This window comes from Manis javanica, chromosome 4 (genome assembly GCF_040802235.1).
Source record: "Manis javanica isolate MJ-LG chromosome 4, MJ_LKY, whole genome shotgun sequence".
NCBI lineage: Eukaryota > Metazoa > Chordata > Mammalia > Pholidota > Manidae > Manis > Manis javanica.
In genome coordinates, this window is record NC_133159.1 from 31211488 (window position 1) to 31234425 (window position 22938).

At 37.7% G+C, this 22938-nt stretch overlaps 1 protein-coding gene across 18 annotated transcripts in view; it reads left to right on the forward strand.

The window, feature by feature from the left end:
• The window catches only part of LOC108403438 (zinc finger protein 684), a 44801-nt gene extending 22063 nt beyond the window's left edge, over window positions 1-22738 (forward strand). For 14 of the 18 annotated variants that reach the window (XM_073233728.1, XM_073233727.1, XM_073233720.1 and 11 more), the window contains 2 exons: window positions 2945-3153; window positions 19097-22738. Coding sequence is in view for 2 of the 18 variants with exons in the window: in XM_073233734.1 (XP_073089835.1) it covers window positions 2945-3027 (83 nt within the window). In the remaining 16 variants the exon portion in view is untranslated. The remainder of the gene's footprint in view (window positions 1-2944; window positions 3154-19096) is intronic. The other 4 variants (XM_073233722.1, XM_073233732.1, XM_037002305.2 and 1 more) reach the window with 2 other exon arrangements.
• Window positions 22739-22938: the final 200 nt, after the last annotated feature.

Here is a 22938-nt window from a genome sequence, read left to right on the forward strand (position 1 = left end):
GTCCATTCTTGGGTTCTGTGAGTCTGCTGCTGTTTTGTTCCTTCAGTTTTTTCTTTGTTCTTATATTCCACAGATGAGTGAAATCATTTGATACTTGTTTTTCTCCACCTGGCTTATTTCATTGAGCATAATATCCTCTAGCTCCATCCATGTTGTTGCAAATGATAGGATTTGTTTTCTTCTTATGGCTGAATAATATTCCATTGTGTATATGTGCCACATTGTCTTTATCCATACATCTACTGATGGACACTTAGGTTGTTTCCATTTCTTGGCTATTGAAATAGTGCTGCAATAAACATAGGGGTGCATATGTCTTTTTCAAACTGGACTGCTGCATTCTTAGGGTAAATTCCTAGAAGTGGAATTTCTGGGTCAAATGGTATTTCTATTTTTAGTTTTTTGAGGAACCTCTATACTGCTTTCCACAATGGTTGAACTAGTTTACATTCCCACCAGCAGTGTAGGAGGGTTCCCCTTTCTCCACATCCTCACCAGCATTTGTTGTTGTTTGTCTTTTGGATGTTGGCCATCCTAACTGGTGTGAGGTGATATCTCATTGTGGTTTTAATTTGCATTTCTCTGATGATTAGTGATGTGGAGCATATTTTCATGTGCCTGTTGGCCATCTGAGTTTCTTCTTTGGAGAAATGTCTGTTCAGCTCCTCTGCCCATTTTTTAATCAGGTTATTTGCTTTTTGGGTGTTAAAGTGTATGAGCTCTGTATATATTTTGGATGTTAACCCCTTAGCTTGATCATTTTCTAATTGTTCAAATAACTCATGCATAGCTGTTTTGGTTCAGTATCTGTAGTTGTTAGTAGTCTAAATCTCTTTTCTGCTGACTCTCACCTTTGGTGAGAGTCACTGATTGATTTTAATATGTATGAGTCTTACAGAAAACTTTTCCCCAGAGAGAATTTGCTTCTGTATCTGCCAGTGTCTTAGAGGACACTATTAACATGGGATGATTCCAGAGGTCCTGGGTCAGGCTACACTCGTCAACCTGCAGTGGGCACAAGGTTCAATATCCCAAAGAAATGCCACTGTTGGCATCTCTCTGTGGGGCAAACCTATCACTTCCACTACCTGCCACTGTGCTTTCAGTTCACTAAGTTGTTTTATCTTTTTCAGTTGTGGGGAAATGAATAGTACTTCTTTGAATCTAGTTAGGTGAAATTCCTTGTTTTTGTAAAATAATGCTACTGATCTGTCAAAACTTATAAATATTCTTACCATCTGGTTTAGTAGTTTTCAACTTCACTAGTAATCCACGAAATGTTAATTATAATATAATGAAATGGCACTTTTGAAACCTGTCAAATTGGCAGAGGTGTGTTTTAAAAAAATATTTACTGGTAAAAGACTCAAATACTTTTAAATTAAATGTCATTTTGCCACCAACTTTTTGAAGAGATTTTGGAAATGTGTGTCAAAAGACTTTAAAATGCCTGTGCCTTTGAGCTAACTATTCTACTTCTATGAATTTGCCCTAAGAAAAAGAGCCAATAAGTGCATAAAATTATAATTCAGGGAAGGAACTTGCAGTGTCATTATAGTGATGAAAACTGGGAAGCAGCCTAAGTATACAATAGAGGGAGACTTAAATAAATTATGATGTAACCATGAGATGATAAATCATGATGTAATGACTATGCAGCCATTAACAAGTTGTAGAAGTATATTTAATAAGGTAAAATATTCCTGATATTTAATTGAAAGCCATTAAAAAAAAAGACAAATTGTAAGGAATATCCCCAATTAAAAATTTTTCCACATATGTGCCAAAGTGTAAATACACATAATGTAGTTATTTGGGAGCTATGATTATGTATTGTGTTTTTTTTGTACTTTTATCTTCATTATTTTCTATAATAGCACTTTTGTTATAAAAAATAGCAAATGAAATATTGTTCTCTTTATGGAGGCAAGGGGGGAAGGAGTTATTTGAAATGTTTGTTGTATTATCAAGTTTTCTTTTCATAGATGATTGGTAATACTATATGAGTACAAACCATAGGAAAAAAGTGGTAGTTCAAGTGTCTAGCCTAGAAATACAAGCCAGCACTGTCTAACTAGTGCAACAGATTAAAGACTCAAACTTGCTAGTGCATTTTTTTATTGTATATAAAGAATATGCAGCATTTAGAAAAAAGTCCTCAGCCAAGTAAATGCTAGTGCAACTGTACTGCACAGACATTCTAGAAGCAAGGAATATGAAGAAAAACCAGAGACTGTACCTCCTTTACATAAGATCAATTTGAGTCATAGGCTTAAAGGTTTCATGTATATCAGCAGCTAATTTATGTGTGCTCACACTACTCACTGTGTGTAGGATCATTACAGGTATGAGACATTTCAACACTGCAAGAGGTTTTTCAGCATAGTCTGTAGTGCTAGAGCCTTATATACACTTGATGTTGCTGATTCTTTAATAGCTGAAAGAAAACCTAGGATTGGGGATTAAAAACTTGGTTAATGACATGTTTCTATTTTTTGAGAAATAAATTTCAGAAAATAACAAAATGTATGTGATGTGAAATTTCATTATAGACTAAGAACAAATCCAATTTTATGTATGTACCTGAGAAAATTGGTAAAGCAAACTCCTTAACAAATATTGTCAATCTCCCAATATTTAAGACCAAGACCAATGTTGAAATGGTCCATTTCTTGGTAATTTGTGAGGCAGCATATCTTTTCACGTGTTTATTTGGGCATTTACTTATCTTCTAGGAATTACTCATTCTCATCACTTTTCATTTGTCCATTTTTAAACTGGAGCATTTTCTTTTTTTAACTGGAGCTCTTCATATTATTAGGATTAATGAGTCTCCGCATGAGATGTATGTATCTTTTAAATCTTTTTAATTGTTTTTCTTTGAATTATTATGGTCTGGCGCAGAACTCTGAAGTCCCTTTTATTCTGTTTTACTTTGTCATAGTTGCCAAGTTCACCCTGTGCACCAATAACACTGGTTTAGATGCTTGCTCGGTGAAGAGGAATTACTGTTCATCCGTGTTTTAGGAACCTGTTACATTTGAGGATGTAGCCATGGACTTCACCGAGGAAGAGTGGGGACAACACAACCCTGCACAAAAAGCCCTGTATAAAAGGTGATGCTGGAGATCTATGGCAACCTGATCTTAGTGGGTGAGGAAAACTACTCTTTGGAGAATTTTTGTTCCCTTGTCTGTGAAAAGCTGTGGCCTCTTAGAGTGTTCAACTAAGGGAGGGCTTGAGTCAGATATCAGAATGTCCAAATCACTATTTTTTTTATTAAGGTATTATTGATATACACTTATGAAGGTTTCACATGGAAGACAATGGGGTTACTACATTCACCCATGTTATCAAGTGTCCCCCATACCCCATTGCAGTCACTATCCATCAGTGTAGTAAGATGACAGAGTCATTACTTGTCTTCTCTGTGCCACTCTTGTCTTCCCCAGGATCCCCCCACACCATGTGTACTAATCATAATACCCCTCAATCCCCTTCTCCGTCCCTCCCCACCCACCCTTCCCACCCCTCCCCCTTGGTAACCACTAGTCCCTTCTTGGAGTCTGTGAGTCTCTTCCTGTTTTGTTCCCCCAGTATGTCCGAATCACTACTGAAGAAAGGAAAATGTTGCTCTCTAAGTAAAAAACTTGAGTTTCTCCTCCCCATTTATATTTCCTTTTTCCTTTTCTTTTGTTTTTGAGGTGAAATTCACATAATATAAATTGATCATTTTGAAGTCTACTATTCAGTGACACTTAGTACATAACAATGTTGTGTAACTATCTCCTTTATCAAGTTCTAAAACATTTTCATTACCCCCAAAGAAAACCCACACCCATTAAGCAGTCCCCCCCATTTTCTGCTCCCTGTAATTACTTTTTAGAAAAATATTAAAAACAAGTATGTAAGAATTGAGTCGTCGCCCATTATGACCAAAAGGCTAGAATGTTAGACTGAAGAAAGGAAAAACAAGGACATGCAAACAGAACAGAGAGATGCCATAGGGGGAGAACAGACGAGACCCCAAAGTCCGTGCCATATATGGAAAGGGGACAGCTCTCCCTGAATTCCATCCTGATGTGCCAACTAAGACCCGGATGTCAGCCTCCTCCCTCTTGGAAGGGAAAAAAAGTTTCTAGTTGTCTATTATGTCACCTTTAGCTAATCATACCTCTCCACACCCCCTAAGATAGCTTGCCCACTCCTCCCCCTCCTAATCTCTTATAAGCCCCCCACCTCCCTAACCGGGTGTGACTTCTCTGGCCTGTGGCAAGAAGGCCACAGAACCTCACCCAGGGGTATTTAAATAAATTACCTGGCCCTTTGTTGCCTCTCTTTGCCTGCTTATTTCTGCTAGAATTTATCTTACAAAGTATATTTGTAATGAGGTAAAAAGTATCTTTCAGACTACTTTCTATTTATATTTGTATATAAGCAGGCAGGAAGTGTATAAGCTCACACATATTATTTATCTTGTATTTATTTGTTACAAAAATGAGTTTTCAGTTAATATATGCTAGATATCTTGACATGTCAAAATATTTAGACCCATTTCAGTCTTTTGAATGGCTGTTACATTCCATTATATGGTATATTGATGTAGAGAAATTTTTTAACCAGTGCTTTGTTGATGGATATTTAAGATACCAATTTTTCTCTATTATAAATAATACTGAAATAAATGTCCTTATACTTGCATTTTTGGATACTTGTTCCAGTATTTCTAAAGACTATCTAGAAGAGGAATTGCTGGATCAAAGATTATATATTTTATTTACTTTGCGGTTGAATTGCCCCTGAGAAATTTGGATTAAATTATAGTCTTATAATGAGAATTCCTATTCTTCACACTCTCAGTAGCTCCCAATCTTTTTATTCTTTACCTCTCTGAAAAGTAGGAGTTGCCATCTCCCCCACTTCCCTTCCAGACCTGCTTTATCTCTAGTCTTCTCTTCCTCACAGTGAAATGGAAACTCCACTCTTCAAATTTTTAGGCTGAAAACCTTGGAGTCATCCCTGACTCCTTTCTTTCTCACCCCCAAATCAATCCATCAGCAAATTTGAGAGCTCTACTTTCTAGTTATATCCAGAATCCACTCACTCCTCATACCTTCACTGTTGTTGCTCCAGTCTAATCAGCAATCCCCTTTCTCACTGAATAGCCTCCTTCCTGGCTTTCCTGCCTCCCCTCATCTCAGCCTATTTTCCATATGGCAATCACTCTGCTCCTTTAAAACACCAAGTCAAATCAAAACCTTCCCATATCAATGTTCTTCAGTTGCTGAATGGCTAAACAAATGGCGGTATATCCATGTTATGAAATACTACTCAGCAGTAAAAAGGAACAAAAAATTGATTCACACAACTTGGATAGATCTGAAGGAATTGTGCTAAGTGAAAAAAAGTCGGTCTCTAAAGGTTACAGACAGTATGATTTTTTATAACATCCTTGAAATGACAAAAATTAGAGATATAGAACAGATTAGTGGTTGCCAGGGATTAGGGATGAGGGGAAGAGGGGAGGGGGATGAGTCTGGTTATAAAGTACCGCACAAATAATCCTTGTGATAAAACAGATCTGTATCTTGACTGGGGTAGTTGCGCTTCTACACATATAATAAAATTGCTTACCACCAAGTACACATACATTTACAAATGAGTATATATAGAATGGGTAAAATTTGAATGTGGTCTGAACTGGTGACCTTACCATCTTAAATGTAAACAAAAATTATAAAAATCAGATTTGAAATAGTATCTTTTCTGTAGACATCTTGGAAAATACAGATGATTAATGAAATTCCATTCCCCATTTTATTTTATTTTTTATTTTGGTATCATTAATCTATAATTACATGAAGAACATTATGTTTACTAGGCTCCCTCCTTCACCAAGTCCCCCCCACAATCCCCCATTACAGTCACTGTCCATCAACATAGTAAGATGCTGCAGAATCCCTACTCGTCTTCTCTGTTGTACAGCCCTCCCTGTGCCCCCCACCACCACTACACATGCTAATTGTAATCCCCCTTCTTTTTCCCTGCCCTTATCCCTCCCTTCCCACCCATCCTCCTCAGTCCCTTTCCCTTTGTTAACTGTTAGTCCATTCTTGGGTTCTGTGATTGTGCTGTTTTGTTCCTTCAATTTTTTTTTGTTCTTATATTCCACAGATGAGTGAAATCATTTGTTACTTGTCTCTCTCTGCCTGGCTTATTTCACTGAGCATACTACCCTCTAGCTCCATCCATGTTGTTGCAAATGGTAGGATTTGTCCCATTTTATTTTTAAATATATTCCATTAAAAGTGGAATATTCAGTGCTAATAAGAAATGAGCTATCAAGTCTGAGAAAACATGGAGGAACCTTAAATGCATATTATTAAGTGAAAGAATCCAACTGAAAAGGCTATATATTATATGATTCCAACTAAATGACATTCTGGAAAAGGCAAAACTATGGAGACAGTTAAAAGACCTGTGGTTGTCAGGGATTAGAGGGGAGGGAGGGATGAGTAGAACACAGATCAGTTTTAGGACAGTGCATCTATTTTCTATAATACTATCATGAGTCTTGGGATGGTGAAACTATTTTGTATGATACTATAATGGTGGGTGCATGCCATTATACATTTGTCAAAATGCAAACAATGTACAACACCAAGAATTAACCCAAATGTAAACTATGGGCTTTGGGCAATAGTGTGTCAATGTATGTTCATCTATTATAAATAAATGTATTACTCTGTTACCACGTGTTGATAGTGGGGAAGGTTTGTTGACAGGAGGAAATGAGTAGGAGGTATAAGGGAACTCTCTGTAGTTTCTGCTCAATTTTTCTGTGAGCCTAAAATTGCTCTGTAAAATAAAGTTTATTAAAAACAAAACTCTGAGCTAAAACAAGAAATCACAGTAAAGGGGTGGGGTTTTAAAAAAGCTTACAAACCAAAGAAAACATCTTGTAAGATTTCATGTGTACCCTTCCATTATCATGTCTATACATAATATATATACATATGTAAATATGTATTTATGCAAAATGGAATCATGCAGTTCATACTCTTGTAATCTGCACTTTACACTTAAAAAGATAGAAAGATGGGCACAATATATTATCTTTTCTGACTCCCCAGTCTCTTTTGGAAGCCTTTAGCCTGAAAAGATAACAGAAGTACATGTATACAGAATTTCATGTACATTACAGGAGGTTTATCAACTTGCTGACGTCCATTCATGAACCCCTATTTTAATAGATGCATAGTATTCTGTTGTATGAAATACCTTGATTTATCCAAACAGTTTTTAATGGAATTAAATATTTAATATGGCACTGTTCTAGGCACTGGGGATACTGCAGTGAACAAAACAAAATCCCACTCATGTGGCCGTTACACCGGAGGGAGAAAGAGACAAAACAGGAACATAAATATATATGTGTCAGATGATGAGCTCTGTGAGGCAGGGTAAGGTTGGGGGTAACGGTAGGGTGGGGTGTGATCAGAAAAGGCCTCTCTGATATGGTGACATTTGGTCAGGGATCTGCAGGAAGTAAGGAAGCAAGTTCAAGAATATCTGGGGGATGAACATGCCAAGGACAACCCACTATTGTGTCTTAGTCCATTTAGGTTGCTGTAACATAATACCATAGACTGGGTAGCTTGTAAATAACAGAAACTTAATTCTCACAATATTGATGGCTGGAAGTCCCAGATCAGGATGCCAGCATGGTCAGTGAGGTCTGTCTTCTGGGTGGCAGACTTTTCCTTCAAGGGTGGAAGGGGCTAGTGAACTCTGGGGGGGCTCTTTTATAAAGGCACTAATCCCAGTCGTGAAGGCTCTGTCGTTCTGATCTCACCACCTCCCAATAGCATCACTGTGGGTGCGAGGTTTTCAACAGGAATTTTGGGGGGACACAAACATTCAGACCATATCATGTTGGATGTATGTCTTCTTTCCACTTATTGTGCTGTTAAACAGTGCTTCAATCTACATTATTGTACATTCATCTGGTTATTTCCTGAATACTTTCTAGAAAAATTGTTATGTCAAAGTTTATATACCTTTTAACAATATATACATACACATACACACATACAGGAAATATCTGTATGCCAGCCATTGTTTTCTAAGTGCTTCATTAGAGTTAATTGAATTAATCTTCACAGTAACCTGTGAAATAGACAGATATTAGCATCATCCCCATTTTGTAGACAAGGAAACTGAGGCACAGATATCTGTTTTTCTGTGCATTCTGTAACCTCATTATTTTTTAATCATTGGTTAGTCATAGACATGATTCCACATCAGTGTATCTAGATCTACCTCATCCTTTTTTTAAAACCCTTTCCTTTTCCAAAAGCTGGACTGTATTCTGTAATTCATTTAACTGGTTTCTTCTGGATGGACATTTAGGCTGTTGCTAGTTTGGCAGTATTATAATGTGGCAGTTAACATTTTTATGTACATATCTGCTTAGTTTTTAGAAGATGTACATGGTGATGTTAGATTTGACAATTTATGATTGTTGTATTCCCCTAGTGGACTGTACCTTTGCCCTAGTTACTGTGTTTTGGCTTGAATTCTGCTTTGTCTGATATTAATGTTGCACATCTGCCCTCTTTTAGCTAGCATTTGCCTGGCATATTTTTATTTTTTGCAGGCTGAATATGGCTGGATTTTTTTAACCTAACTTGGAGTCTCTAATACTCTATGGGGAACTTAGCCCATTCACATTTACTGTGATAATTGATATATTTGGTCTGATTCCTGACATCTTATTTTATGCATTGTTTAACCCTCCCCTGACTTCCCTTATTATTTGGGAGTTCTAAATGAATTCTTGTTTCTTTCCTTTTCCCCTCTATTATTATTTAGAAATTCTACTTCTCATTTTTACCCTTTAATTAGTTACCCTGTAACATGTTTTAAAAGTTATATTTTTCAATCACTGGCAGTGTTTATCAGTATTTTTATAACTTCTACTCTCCAGAACAAAACAAGGCTATTAACATGCTTTTATTAGCATTGCACACGCTCACGCATACATATACACACACCCTTTCCCCACATCCTGTGTTTTATTGAAACCACTTATAATTGTTAATTTTTTTTACATTGTGCTTCTATTATCTCAGATAAAATTGACCTTAATTTTTATTAGGGTGCTTTCTTTTCTTAATTTCTTAAATCCTACATCTGTCTTCCACTTGGAGTTATTTTTTTTATTCCCAAATAAACTTTCTGAATCTCTGAATATCTGAAGAGGTGTTTATATTCACCCCACTCTTGAATACTAGTTTGGCTATGTACCTCTAGGTTCAAAGTCATTTTCTTGAGAATGTTCTACTCATTGTATCTTTGTTTTTTTTTTTTTTGTTTTTTTTTTTGTTTTTTTTGAGAGGGCATCTCTCATATTTATTGATCAAATGGTTGTTAACAACAATAAAATTCAGTATAGGGGGGTCAATGCTCAATGTACAATCATTAATCCATCTCAAGCCTAATTCTCGTCAGTCTCCAATCTTCTGAAGCATAACGAACAAGTTCTTACATGGTGAACGAATTCTTACAGAGTGAATAAATTCTTACATGGTGAACAGTACAAGGGCAGTCATCACAGAAACTTTCGGTTTTGATCATGCAATATGACCTATAAACCATCAGGTCAAATATGAATATTCATTTGATTTTTGTACTTGATTTATATGTTGATCCCACATTTCTCCTATTATTATTATTATTTTTATTTTTAATAAAATGCTGAAGTGGTAGGTAGATGCAAGATAAAGGTAGAAAACATAGTTTAGTGCTGTAAGAGGGCAAATGTAGATGATCAGATGATCAGGTGTGTGCCTATTGACTAAGTATTAATCCAGGCTAGACAAGGGCAGCAAAACATCCACAGATGCAGAAGATTTCTCTCAAAGCAGGGGGGGTGAGGTTCTGAGCCTCACCTCTGTTGATCCCCAAATTCTCACCTGATGGCCCCCCTGCGACTGTGCCTGTCTTAGGTTGTTCCTCCCTTGAGGAATCTTACCCGTCTCTGGCTAACCAGTCATCTTCCGGGGCCATACAGGGAAATGTAAAGTTGGTAAGTGAGAGAGAAGCCATATTGTTTGCAAAGGTTAGCTTTTTACTTCTTTGCAGATTTATGCCCTGTGGCTTCTATGCCCAGCACTTGTCTCGAGGTATCTTTACCACCTGGAGGAATTATGATACTCGGTAAATTCGATATGAGGCACGAATTCTATTTAAGGTTTGTAATTAGGAAGGAAGAAGAAAAGCTATAGATGTAGCATATGAAGGAAACTTGGGAGGATTGATTATTTCTTTGACATATCTTCTTGTATAGTACCTTAAGTATGTATAGGTTTTAAACTACTAACTAATTTGCACACACATATTAACATAATAGGAATACGGTGACATAAACAAAGCAAATCTATAATTACCAGCCATCTCCAGTGAAGCCAAGAAAACCATTTAGGCACCCTAGGCATTTGTGAAAATTTATCTATGATATGATGGATATTGTCCAACTGTACTTGAACCATCAGACAAATTAAAGCAGCCCATTTCTGGGATCTGTTCACATCCCATATGTTCTTTTAACCATAGATAGTCTATAGTCATGAGATTTTGGGGTGCTACAACTTGCACCCCTCCCAACTCCTGGTTGAGTTCCAACAGTACAGATCCAGTCAAATTCGTTGTCTCACTGTATGCACATGCCAGCCTAGACATCTCCCTCCTCCTTCTTATGGCAAGTCCAGGAGACGGTGGGCTGGATGCAGCCACAACCGCAGCATCGTCCGGATCCCTGTGGAGGCTTTTTGATGATCATCCCCTGGCACGAGTCCTCCAGAGAGTGCTGATGCCGGAAGCTCCTCCTCATATCGTATCTTAGTTCATTTTCTGGGTATCCAAGCTAGGCCTTGATCTTCTGCGTAGAAACAAACAGACCCTTTGCCCACACTTTGACATGCCCTCTATACCACTGTGCAGAACTCATTGGAGGTCAGCACACAGTAACTGCTTTCTTTTTTTTTTTTAATTAAGAGAAAGGAATATTATCAGAAAAGAGTACCTCCATAGCTGATCATCTGACACCCTTTAAGTGATCAACATTAAGGATATTTAAAGCATGCGTTGATCTTTGATTTACCAATAGTTTTATCCTGTTAAGGAGTAATCCCCCTTTTCTTTCTTTCTTTCTTTTTTTTTTAAAATTTTTAATCTACACTTACCTGAAGAATACTATGTTTACTATGCTCTCCCCTATATCAGGTCCCCCCTAACAACCACATTACGGTTACTGTCCATTAGCTTAGCAAAATGTGGTAGAGTCACTACTTGTCCTCTCTGTGTTGTGCAGCCCACCCTCCCCTTTCTCCCTCCCCCCCATGCATGCTAATCTTAATACCCCCCTTCTTCTTCCCCCCCCTTATCCCTCCCTGCCCACCCATCCTCCCCAGTTCCTTTCCCTTTGGTACCTGTTAGTCCATTTTTGGGTTCTGTAATTCTGCTGCTGTTTTGTTCCTTCAGTTTTTCCTTTGTTCCTATACTCCTCAGATGAGTGAAATCATTTGGTATTTCTCTTTCTCCGCTTGGCTTATTTCACTGAGCATAATACTCTCCAGCTCCATCCATGTTGCTGCAAATGGTTGGATTTTTCCACTTCTTATGGCTGAGTAGTATTCCATTGTGTATATGTACCACATCTTCTTTATCCATTCATCTACAGATGGACATTTAGGTTGCTTCCAATTCTTGGCTATTGTAAATAGTGCTGCGATAAACATAGGAGTGCATCTGTCTTTCTCAAACTTGATTGCTGCGTTCTTAGGGTAAATTCCTAGGAGTGGAATTCCTGGGTCAAATGGTAGGTCTGTTTTGAGCATTTTGATGCACCTCCATACTGCTTTCCACAATGGTTGAACTAATTTACATTCCCACCAGCAGTGTAGGAGGGTTCCCCTTTCTCCACAGCCTCGCCAACATTTGTTGTTGTTTGTCTTTTGGATGGCAGCTATCCTTACTGGTGTGAGGTGATACCTCATTGTAGTTTTAATTTGCATTTCTCTGATAATTAGCGATGTGGAGCATCTTTTCATGTGTCTCTTGGCCATCTGTATTTCTTTTTTGGAGAACTGTCTGTTCAGTTCCTCTGCCCATTTTTTAATTGGGTTATTTGTTTTTTGTTTGTTGAGGCGTGTGAGCTCTTTATATATTCTGGACGTCAAGCCTTTATCAGATCTGTCATTTTCAAATATATTCTCCCATACTGTAGGGTTCCTTTTTGTTCTATTGATGGTGTCTTTCGCTGTACAGAAGCTTTTCAGCTTAATGTAGTCCCACTTGCTCATTTTTGCTGTTGTTTTCCTTGCCCGGGGAGATATGTTCAAGAAGAGATCACTCATGTTTATATCTAAGAGGTTTTTGCCTATGTTTTTTTCCAAGAGTTTAATGGTTTCGTGACTTACATTCAGGTCTTTGATCCATTTTGAGTTTACCTTTGTATATGGGGTTAGACAATGGTCCAGTTTCATTCTCCTACATGTAGCTGTCCAGTTTTGCCAGCACCATCTGTTGAAGAGACTGTCATTTTGCCATTGTATGTCCATGGCTCCTTTATCAAATATTAATTGACCATATATGTTTGGGTTAATTTCTGGGGTCTCTAATCTGTTCCACTGGTCTGTGGCTCTGTTCTTGTGCCAGTACCAAATTGTCTTGATTACTATGGCTTTGTAGTAGAGCTTGAAGTTGGGGAGTGAGATCCCCCCTACTTTATTCTTCTTTTTTAGGATTGCTTTGGCTATTCGGGGTCTTTGGTGTTTCCATATGAATTTTTGAATTATTTGTTCCAATTCATTGAAGAATGTTGCTGGTAATTTGAGAGGGATTGCATCAAATTTGTATATTGCTTTCGACAGGATGGCCATTTTGACGATATTAATTCTTCCTAGCCATGAGCATGGGATGAGTTTCCATTTATTAGTGTCCCCTTTAATTTCTCTTAAGAGTGACTTGTAGTTTTCAGAGTATAAGTCTTTCACTTCCTTGGTTAGGTTTATTCCTAGGTATTTTATTCTTTTTGATGCAATGGTGAATGGAATTGTTTTCCTGATTTCTCTTTCTATTGATTCGTTGTTAGTGTATAGGAAAGCTACAGATTTCTGTGTGTTGATTTTGTATCCTGCAACTTTGCTGTATTCCGATATCAGTTCTAGTAGTTTTGGAGTGGAGTCTTTAGGGTTTTTTATGTACAGTATCATATCATCTGCAAATAGTGACAGTTTAACTTCTTCTTTACCAATCTGGATTCCTTGTATTTCTTTGTTTTGTCTGATTGCCGTGGCTAGGACCTCCAGTACTATGTTAAATAACAGTGGGGAGAGTGGGCATCCCTGTCTGGTTCCCGATCTCAGTGGAAATGCTTTCAGCTTCTCGCTGTTCAGTATAATGCTGGCTGTGGGTTTATCATATATGGCCTTTATTATGTTGAGGTACTTGCCCTCTATTCCCATTTTGCTGAGAGTTTTTATCATGAATGGATGTTGAATTTTGTCAAATGCTTTTTCAGCATCTATGGAGATGATCATGTGGTTTTTGTCTTTCTTTTTGTTGATGTGGTGGATGATGTTGATGGATTTTCGAATGTTGTACCATCCTTGCATCCCTGGGATGAACCCCACTTGGTCATGGTGTATGATCCTTTTGATATACTGTTGAATTCTGTTTGCTAATATTTTATTGAGTATTTTTGCATCTACATTCATCAGGGATATTGGTCTGTAATTTTCTTTTTTGGTGGGGTCTTTTCCTGGTTTTGGTATTAGGGTGATGTTGGCTTCATAGAATGAGTTTGGGAGTATTCCCTCTTCTTCTATTTTGTGGAACACTTTAAGGAGAATGGGTATTATGTCTTCTCTGTGTGTCTGATAAAATTCCGAGGTAAATCCGTCCGGCCCCGGGGTTTTGTTCTTGGGTAGTTTTTTGATTACTGTTTCAATTTCTTTGCTTGTAATTGGTTTGTTTAACTTTTGTGTTTCTTCCTTGGTCAGTCTTGGGAGGTTGTATTTTTCTAGGAAGTTGTCCATTTCTTCTAGGTTTTCCAGCTTGTTGGCATATAGGTTTTCATAGTAGTCTTTAATAATTCTTTGTATTTCTGTGGAGTCTGTCGTGATTTTTCCATTCTCATTTCTGATTATGTTGATTTGTGTTGACTCTCTTTTTCTCTTAATAAGTTGGGCTAGAGGCTTATCTATTTTGTTTATTTTCTCAAAGAACCAGCTCTTGGTTTCGTTGATTTTTGCTATTGTTTTATTCTTCTCAATTTTGTTTATTTCTTCTCTGATCTTTATTATGTCCCTCCTTCTGCTGACTTTAGGCCTCATTTGTTCTTCTTTTTCCAGTTTTAATAGTTGTGATGTTAGACTATTCATTTGGGATTGTTCTTCCTTCTTCAAGTGTGCCTGGATTGCTATATACTTTCCTCTTAAGACTGCTTTCGCTGCATCCCACAGAAGTTGGGGCTTAGTGTTGTTGTTGTCATTTGTTTCTATATATTCCTTGATCTCTATTTTGATTTGTTCATTGATCCATCGATTATTTAGTAGCATGTTGTTAAGCCTCCATGTGTTTGTGAGCCTTTTTGTTTTCTTTGTAGAATTTATTTCTACTTTCATACCTTTGTGGTCTGAAAAATTGGTTGGTAGAATTTCAATATTGTGGAATTTACTGAGGCTCTTTTTGTGAGCTAGTATGTGGTCTATTCTGGAGAATGTTCCATGTGCACTTGAGAAGAATGTATATCCTGTTGCTTTTGGATGTAAAGTTCTATAGATGTCTATTAGGTCCATCTGTTCTAGTGTGTTGTTCAGTGCCTGTGTGTCTTTACTTATTTTCTGCCCGGTGGATCTATCCTTTGGGGTGAGTGGTGTGTTGAAGTCTCCTACAATGAATGCATTGCAGTCTATTTCCCTCTTTAGTTCTGTTAGTATTTGCTTCACATATGCTGGTGCTCCTGTATTGGGTGCATATATATTTAGAATGGTTATATCCTCTTGTTGGACTAAGCCCTTTATCATTATGTAGTGGCCTTCTTTATCTCTTGTTACTTTCTTTGTTTTGAAGTCTATTTTGTCTGATATTAGTACTGCAACCCCTGCTTTCTTCTCACTGTTGTTTGCCTGAAATATGTTTTTCCATCCCTTGACTTTTAGTCTATGCTTATCTTTGGGTTTAAGGTGAGTTTCTTGTAAGCAGCATATAGATGGGTCTTGCTTTTTTATCCATTCTATTACTCTATGTCTTTTGATTGGTGCATTAAGTCCATTTACATTTAGGGTGACTATTGAAAGATATGTACTTATTGCCATTGCAGGCTTTAGATTCGTGGTTACCAAAGGTTCAAGGTTAGCTTCTTTAGTATCTTACTGCCTAACTTAGCTCGCTTATTGAGCTGTTATATACACTGTCTGGAGAGTCTTTTCTTCTCTCCCTTCTTATTCCTCCTCCTCCATTCTTCATATGTTGTGTGTTTTGTTCTGTGCTCTTTTTAGGGGTGTTCCCATCTAGAGCAGTCCCTGTAGGATGCCCTGTAGAGGTGGTTTGTGGGAAGCAAATTCCCTCAGCTTTTGCTTGTCTGGGAATTGTTTGATCCCACCATCATATTTAAATGATAGTCGTGCTGGATACAGTATCCTTGGTTCAAGGCCCTTCTGTTTCATTGCATTAAGTATATCATGCCATTCTCTTCTGGCCTGTAGGGTTTCTGTTGAGAAGTCTGATGTTAGCCTGATTGGTTTTCCTTTATAGGTGACCTTTTTCTCTCTAGCTGCCTTTAAAACTCTTTCCTTGTCCTTGATCCTTGCCATTTTAATTATTATGTGTCTTGGTGTTGTCCTCCTTGGATCCTTTCTGTTGGGGGTTCTGTATAATTCCATGGTCTGTTCGATTATTTCCTCCCCCAGTTTGGGGAAGTTTTCAGCAATTATTTCTTCAAAGACACTTTCTATCCCTTTTCCTCTTTCTTCCTCTTCTGGTATCCCTATAATACGAATGTTTTTCCTTTTGTATTGGTCACATATTTCTCTTAGTGTTGTTTCATTCCTGGAGATCCTTTTATCTCTCTCTATGTCAGCTTCTATACGTTCCTGTTCTCTGGCTTCTATTCCTTCAATGGCCTCTTGCATCTTATCCATTCTGCTTATAAATCCTTCCAGGGATTGTTTCACTTCTGTGATCTCTTTCCTGACATCTGTGATCTCCTTCCGGACTTCATCCCACTGCTCTTGCATTGCATTTTTCTCTGCATCTCATCCCATTGCTCTTGCATTTTTTTCTGCATCTCTGTCAGCATGTTCATGATTTTTATTTTGAATTCTTTTTCAGGAAGACTAGTTAGGTCTGTCTCCTTCTCAGGTGTTGTCTCTGTGATCTTTGTCTGCCTGTAGTTTTGCCTTTTCATGGTGATAGAGATAGTTTGCAGAGCTGGTACAAGTGACCGCTGGAAGAGCTTCCCTTCTTGTTGTTTTGTAGCCTTTTCCTGGGAGAATAGCGACCTCTAGTGGCTTGTGCTGGGCAGCTGTGCGCAGACAGGGCTTCTGCTTCCTGCCCAGTTGCTTTGGGGTTTATCTCCGCTGTTGCTGTGGGCTTGGCCTGGCTGGGGCTGTTCCTCCAAAATGGTGGAGCCCCGTTGGAGGGGGAGCAGCCAGGAGACTATTTATCTCCGTAAGGGGCCTCTGTGCTCCCTGCTGCCCAGGGGGTTAGAGTGCCCAGAGATCCCCAGATTCCCTGCTTCTGGTCTAAGTGACCTGTCCTGCCCCTTTAAGATTTCCAAAAAGCACTCTCCAAACCAAAACAACAGCAGCAACAATGAGAGAGGGAACAGAAACAAAGAGAAAAAAAAAAAGGAAAAAACAAGCGATTTTTTTTTTTTTTTTTTTTTTTGTCCTCAGGTGCCGGTCCCAGGCACCCGCTCACTGGTCCTGCTGCCCTGTCTCCCTAGCACCAGGGTCCCTGTCCTTTCAAGGCTTCCAAAAAGCACCCACCCACCGGTCCCGCAGGGAAGGAACGCTCAATATTCTTTGTCCTCAGGCACTGGTCCCACGCACCCGCTCACCAGTCCCGCCGCCCTGCCTCCCTAGCACCGGGGTCCCTGTCCCTTCAAGGCTTCCAAAAAGCACTCGGCAAAAAGAGAGAAAAAAAAGGGGAAAAACGCGCGATTTCTTCCGTCCTCAGGTGCTGGTCTCAGGCACCCACCCACCGGTCCCACAGGGAAAAATGCGGGATATTCTTTGTCCTCAGGTGCCGGTCCCAGGCACCCGCTCACCAGTCCCGCCGCCCTGCCTCCCTAGCACCGGGGTCCCTGTCCCTTTTAGGCTTCCAAAAAGCACTCGCAGAAAAGAGAAAAAAAAAGGGGAAAAACGCGCGATTTCCTCTGCCCTCAAGTGCCGGTCTCAGGCACCCGCCCACCGGTCCCGCAGGGAAAAACGGGGGATATTCTTTGTCCTCAGGCGCCGGTCCCAGCCACCCGCTCACCAGTCCCGCCACCGTGCCTCCCTAGCACTGGGGTCCCCGTCCCTTCAAGGCTTCCAAAAAGCGCTCGCCAAAAAGAGAGAAAAAAAAAAGGGGAAAAACGCGCGACCTCCTCCGTCCTCAGGCACCGGTCTCAGGCACCCGCCCCCAGGTCTCGCAGGGAGAAATGCGGGATATTCTTTGTCCTCCGGCGCCGTTCCCAGGCACCTCCTCACCGGTCCCGCCACCCTGCCTCCCCAGCAACGGGGGCCCGTCCCTCTAAGGCTTCCAAAAAGCGCTCGCCAAAAAAAAAAAAAAAAAAAAAAAACCGCTCCGGTTTCTCTCCACCCGCCGGGAGCCGGGGGGAGGGGCGCTCGGGTCCCGCCGGGCTGGGGCTTGTATCTTACCCCCTTCACAAGGCGCTGGGTTCTTGCAGGTGTGGATGTGGTCTGGATGTTGTCCTGTGTCCTGTGGTCTCTATTTTAGGAAGATTTTTCTTTGTTATATTTTCATAGCTCTATGTGTTTTTGGGAGGAGATTTCCACTGCTCTACTCACGCCGCCATCTTGGCTCCGCCCTGTATCTTTGTTTTTAAGCTTCTGATATTACTAATTCTGATTCATTAATTAATTCTAAACAAAAATAAAATCAGAGATAAACTGTTTTTCTTTTCTCCCTTCTGGAAACATTTGGAATTTTATTTCTTTTTTCTCTGATCCTTGGAATTTTGAAATTTTACTGGGATGTGCCTAGATGTGAGTTGTTCTTTTATAAAGTGATCCTGTTTGCTGTTCCTTGAGCCTTTTCATCTCTGAGTCCTTCAGCTCAGAAAGCTTTTCCTTGGTATTTCATGAGATTGTCTTGAGGGAAAAGGAGGAAAATCTTTAATGATTTCATTATTCATTTCTACTTTTTATATTTCATGTCTTCCCTTTTCATGAGCTCTTATTCTGACTAATTTTGCTCATCTTTGCCTTTTTTTAGTTTCTCCCTTTTACCCTTATAATAGAATCATCAGTTTGGATTTAAGATTCTTGACTGTAGCCTTCTTCTCTCAGAACTGTTGAGACATTATATCACTGTCATCTGCCAATCTTACTCTTTTCAAGAGATTAACTTATTTTTTTAACATTTTATATGCTTATAAGATCATTGAAAACACTGAAATTCAGAAATTTCATTCAGATACATGTATATGTTAGTCTGCCTTTTTTTCACATGGTACTGGGGGAATACTGTAAATCTAAACAAAGTGCTCTTTCCAATTAATTACATTTCATCAATTTTTCTCTCTATTCATTCCTTCTGGATCTCTTTTATATATATATAAAGTCTACTAGGTCTGTCCTTCATGATTTAGTATTTTTCTCATATTTATAACCTTTAAAATCTTTTTCTTATGAGCCCTGGTAGATCTCTTCAAGTTGATCTTTTGATTGTCTAAAGATAGTTTTCCACATTCTCCAGTCTGATAGCCAATTGGTGGCAGCCTCCATTGAGATGTTTAATTTGACAATCATAGTTTTCATCGTAGGAAACGTTTTCTTATCAAAGCATCCCCTTTTCCACACAGGAAAGCAGCTTTATGACTGTGCTGAATGTGGCAAGAGCTTCAGTCGGAGCACAGACCTTCGCTGTCATCAGGGAGTCCACACTGGAGAGAAACCTTTCATATGTGATGCATGCGGCAAAGGCTTCAGTTATAACGCAAATCTTCATGTTCATCAGAGTCCACACGGGGGAGAAGCCTTTTAAGTGTGAGGAGTGTGGGAAAGACTTCCGTCAGAGCTCCAAGCTTTGCATCCGGGGAGAGTGCACACTGGAGAGAAACTATAAATGTAGGAAGTGTGGTAAGGACTTCAGTCAGAGCATAGATCTCCAAGTGCATCAGAGAGTCCACACCAGAGAAACTTTAAATGTGAAATTTTTAAAATACTTTCTCATGCTCATCAGAAGGTCCAGGCAGGAGAGAAAACTTTCAGGATGTCAGCCACAGCTCTGATCCTTACATTCTCCCGAGAGTGAAACGAGACAACTGTGACGTGTGATCAGGGCTGCTTCTGTCATTCCTGTGCCTGCTTTTGTTTTTATATTACCTGTATGCCCAGGCTATCTTACATTTTTACATAGATATCATATTTTATATTACCTTTTTGAAGTTTGTTTTATTCACCAAGCCTTAAATTGAGATTTTTTTTTTATGCTGATGTTTTAGGACTAATTCATGGATTTTACTTCTGTCATGTTCTAAGCTATCAGACAGATATTTTTTTCAATAGATTTGGGTATTCCTGTGCCAGTAACACGTTTTCAAGTACTATAACTTTATAGGAATTGTCCTGGCTACTTAAAACTCTTTTTTCTTTCATATAAGTTGTAGAAGCAGCTTGCCAAAATCCTTGAAAAAAACTCTTTTGGGTTGGTTTTTTGGGGGCTTTTGTTTCCTTTCCTCTCCTTTCATTACTTCTATTAGATTATTTTCTTTATTCTCCCTTTATTTCCCTCTACAAGATCAGTAAATTTTATCTGTTTTATGTTAACATTTATAACTTAATTGTCTATATATAATGTCCCTCTTTAACAATATAGAGTAGAAAACAAATTCTGCTTCTCCTTCTCCCTTGTTACATGTTACTGTTGTATATGGTTTTAATTTCATCGTGTTTTTAACATGTCCCCATATTTGTCACCCTTATTACTGTTGCAAATAGTCAAGTTTGGACAACCTGCACATCTATCAGTTTCTTACCACTGGTTCTTGCTTTTCCTCCTTCCTTCTGAATTGCATTTCCTCAGCCTTCCAGAGCAGAGGCAGCCTGTGTAGTAGTTAAAAGCAACTCTGAGCTGGACTGCCTGGGCCTGATACAGCTCTGTTGATCTCTAGCTACGTGACCTGGAGCAGATTACTTAATTTCTTTGTGCCTCAATTTCTCCATCTGAAAATAAGGATGATAACAGTATTTACTTCATGGAGTTGTTATAAAGATAGAATGAATTAATATTTGTACAATTATTTAAAAAGTCCCTGGCATATACTAAGCTTATAAAAGTGTTTCTTATATAAATAAAATAAACGAATCCCTCAGTAGTTTTTCAGCAAGTGTGTCTGAGAGCACTCAATTATTTCTCTCTCCCTTACTCTGTAAGTATAGCATAGGTAGATATAGAATTCTAAACTGAAAATTCATTTTTACTCAGCAGTTCCTCTAGTGATGCTTTTAAATAGTCTGTTATTAGCCTAATTATTGTTCCCTTTGAGACATTCTGTCTCTTCTCTTTGATTGCTTTTAAGATTACCTCCTTATCTTTAAAGAGCTTTTGCAAAATCCTGAAAAGCAGAAAAGTACTCTGTCATTTGGCTAAACGTATCTGGTATACATTAACTTACATTTTTCCTAATTAGGACACACTGTGCTTCTACATGCCATTCTCTATTTTATTAGTTTTTAATTCTTTATCCTTCTACTTTTATGTTTATCTTTTTCTAGCTGTTTCTAGCTTATTTATTTTTAGCCTTTGTTTTCTAATAAATGCATTTCAGTAAATTAAATTTCCCCTAATACTTAGGCAGCATCCTTTCCAGAACATAGTTTAACAATATAAATCAAAAAGCTTTAAAGTGTTTATATATTTGACTCAAATTTCATGTCTAAGTATCTGTGTTAATGAAATAATCAGAAGAATTACATATAATAGGCATATATTACCGTGTTACTTGTATTTTTAAAAAGAAGGATTACAATACAGAAATTTTTAAAAATTGTAATATGCTTATATAATGTAGTATTCTCCAGCAAGAAAAATGATGTTGGGGATAATTTTTAATGACTTAGAAAAATATGCACAATATAGGAAATGTAAAAACAGAAGAATAAACAACAAAAAATAATGCTGATGGATAATTTTTATTTTCTATTTTGTGCTTTTCAGAATTTTGCAAGCAGTCTTTAATGCTTCTCAATCCCCATTGATAACAGTATTGATTCTTCTAATTATAAAATAATATGTCCATTGTAAAATGTCAAAATATTATAAAACAAAAGTAAGTATAACTGGTTTACTATGGAGTGTCAACTCAGTGGTTTTATAAGATCATGAAATGGCTTTATTTTTTCCCAGTCACCACCTTCATCCATATTCTGTTGAATTCCTCTGAATGAATAAATGAATGAAAGGATGACTATTAATACATGAATGAAAGGATGAATATTGAGTGGTAAAGAGAGACCCTGAGGAAGGGCTTTAGAAAAGAGGAAAAGTACAAACTAGGTACAAGACTACAAATGGGTGAAAATGTTTGCAATCCATATCACAGAAGAGAGATTTATCTCTGTTTATTAAGAGCAATTAGAAATCATGAAGAAAAAGCACAAAAACTGTAAAGAGACTGTTAAGAGATAATTAAAATGGCACTTAAATGTATAGAAAGGTGGCAAACTTTTCTGAGAAATGCAAATCAAAACCATGCTGAGATACATTTCTTACCTATCAGATTAGCAAAATATTGGAAAGTTTAAAAACCTCTTGTTAATGAGGCTATAGAGAAATGGACATTCTCATACATTGCTGCGGAGGTTGCAAAATAGAATAACTCCTATGGAGGAATTTGACAATAGCTACCAAAATTATAGATATATTTGCCTTTTGATCCAAATATCCCATTCCTAAGAATCTATCCCACAGATACACTTATACATGTGCTTTGAAGATATTTGGCATTGTTTCCAATAGTAAAAATGGAAAACACAAATGTTCAAAAATAGAATGCAACTATAATTAAAAGGAAATTTTTCTTATTAAAATGGAGCTATCTCCAAGATATATTATTAAATTTAAAAAATGCAAGGTGAAAAACAATGTGTATCTATAATATAAAGTATATATTTATATAAAAATGTATATATTTTATTAAGGAGAATGAGAATATATAATCATATTATATTTGCTTAAATGTTCCACTGGAAAGATAAACAAGGGACTAGTAGAAGGATAAAGAATTAAAAACTAAAATGCTTGTCTGGGGAGAAGGGATGGGAGTGAGAATTTTCTGTACTTTTAATATTAAATATAGATTTGATTTGAACATACTACCTACTTTTAGGATAATGCTGAATGAGAGCCAATGGCTTTTCAGTATTTATTGCAATTAAAATATTGGTGTTTATTGATTTATGTGATTATTTTTAATAAAATATTTTGTATGTAATTTTTGGAAGCTTAGGTTTGTTTTGTTTTTTTTCTTTTTTTGTACTATTTTAATCAGGATTTGTTATTATGGCTATTCAGTCTCCAAAATGCGGTGACTCACATAAATAGCCTAGATTTTTAAAAAAAACAAACTCAAAGCAAGCAGAAGGAAATAAGAACAGAAATCAATGCAATTTAAAATAGAAAAATAGAGGAAATCAATGAAAC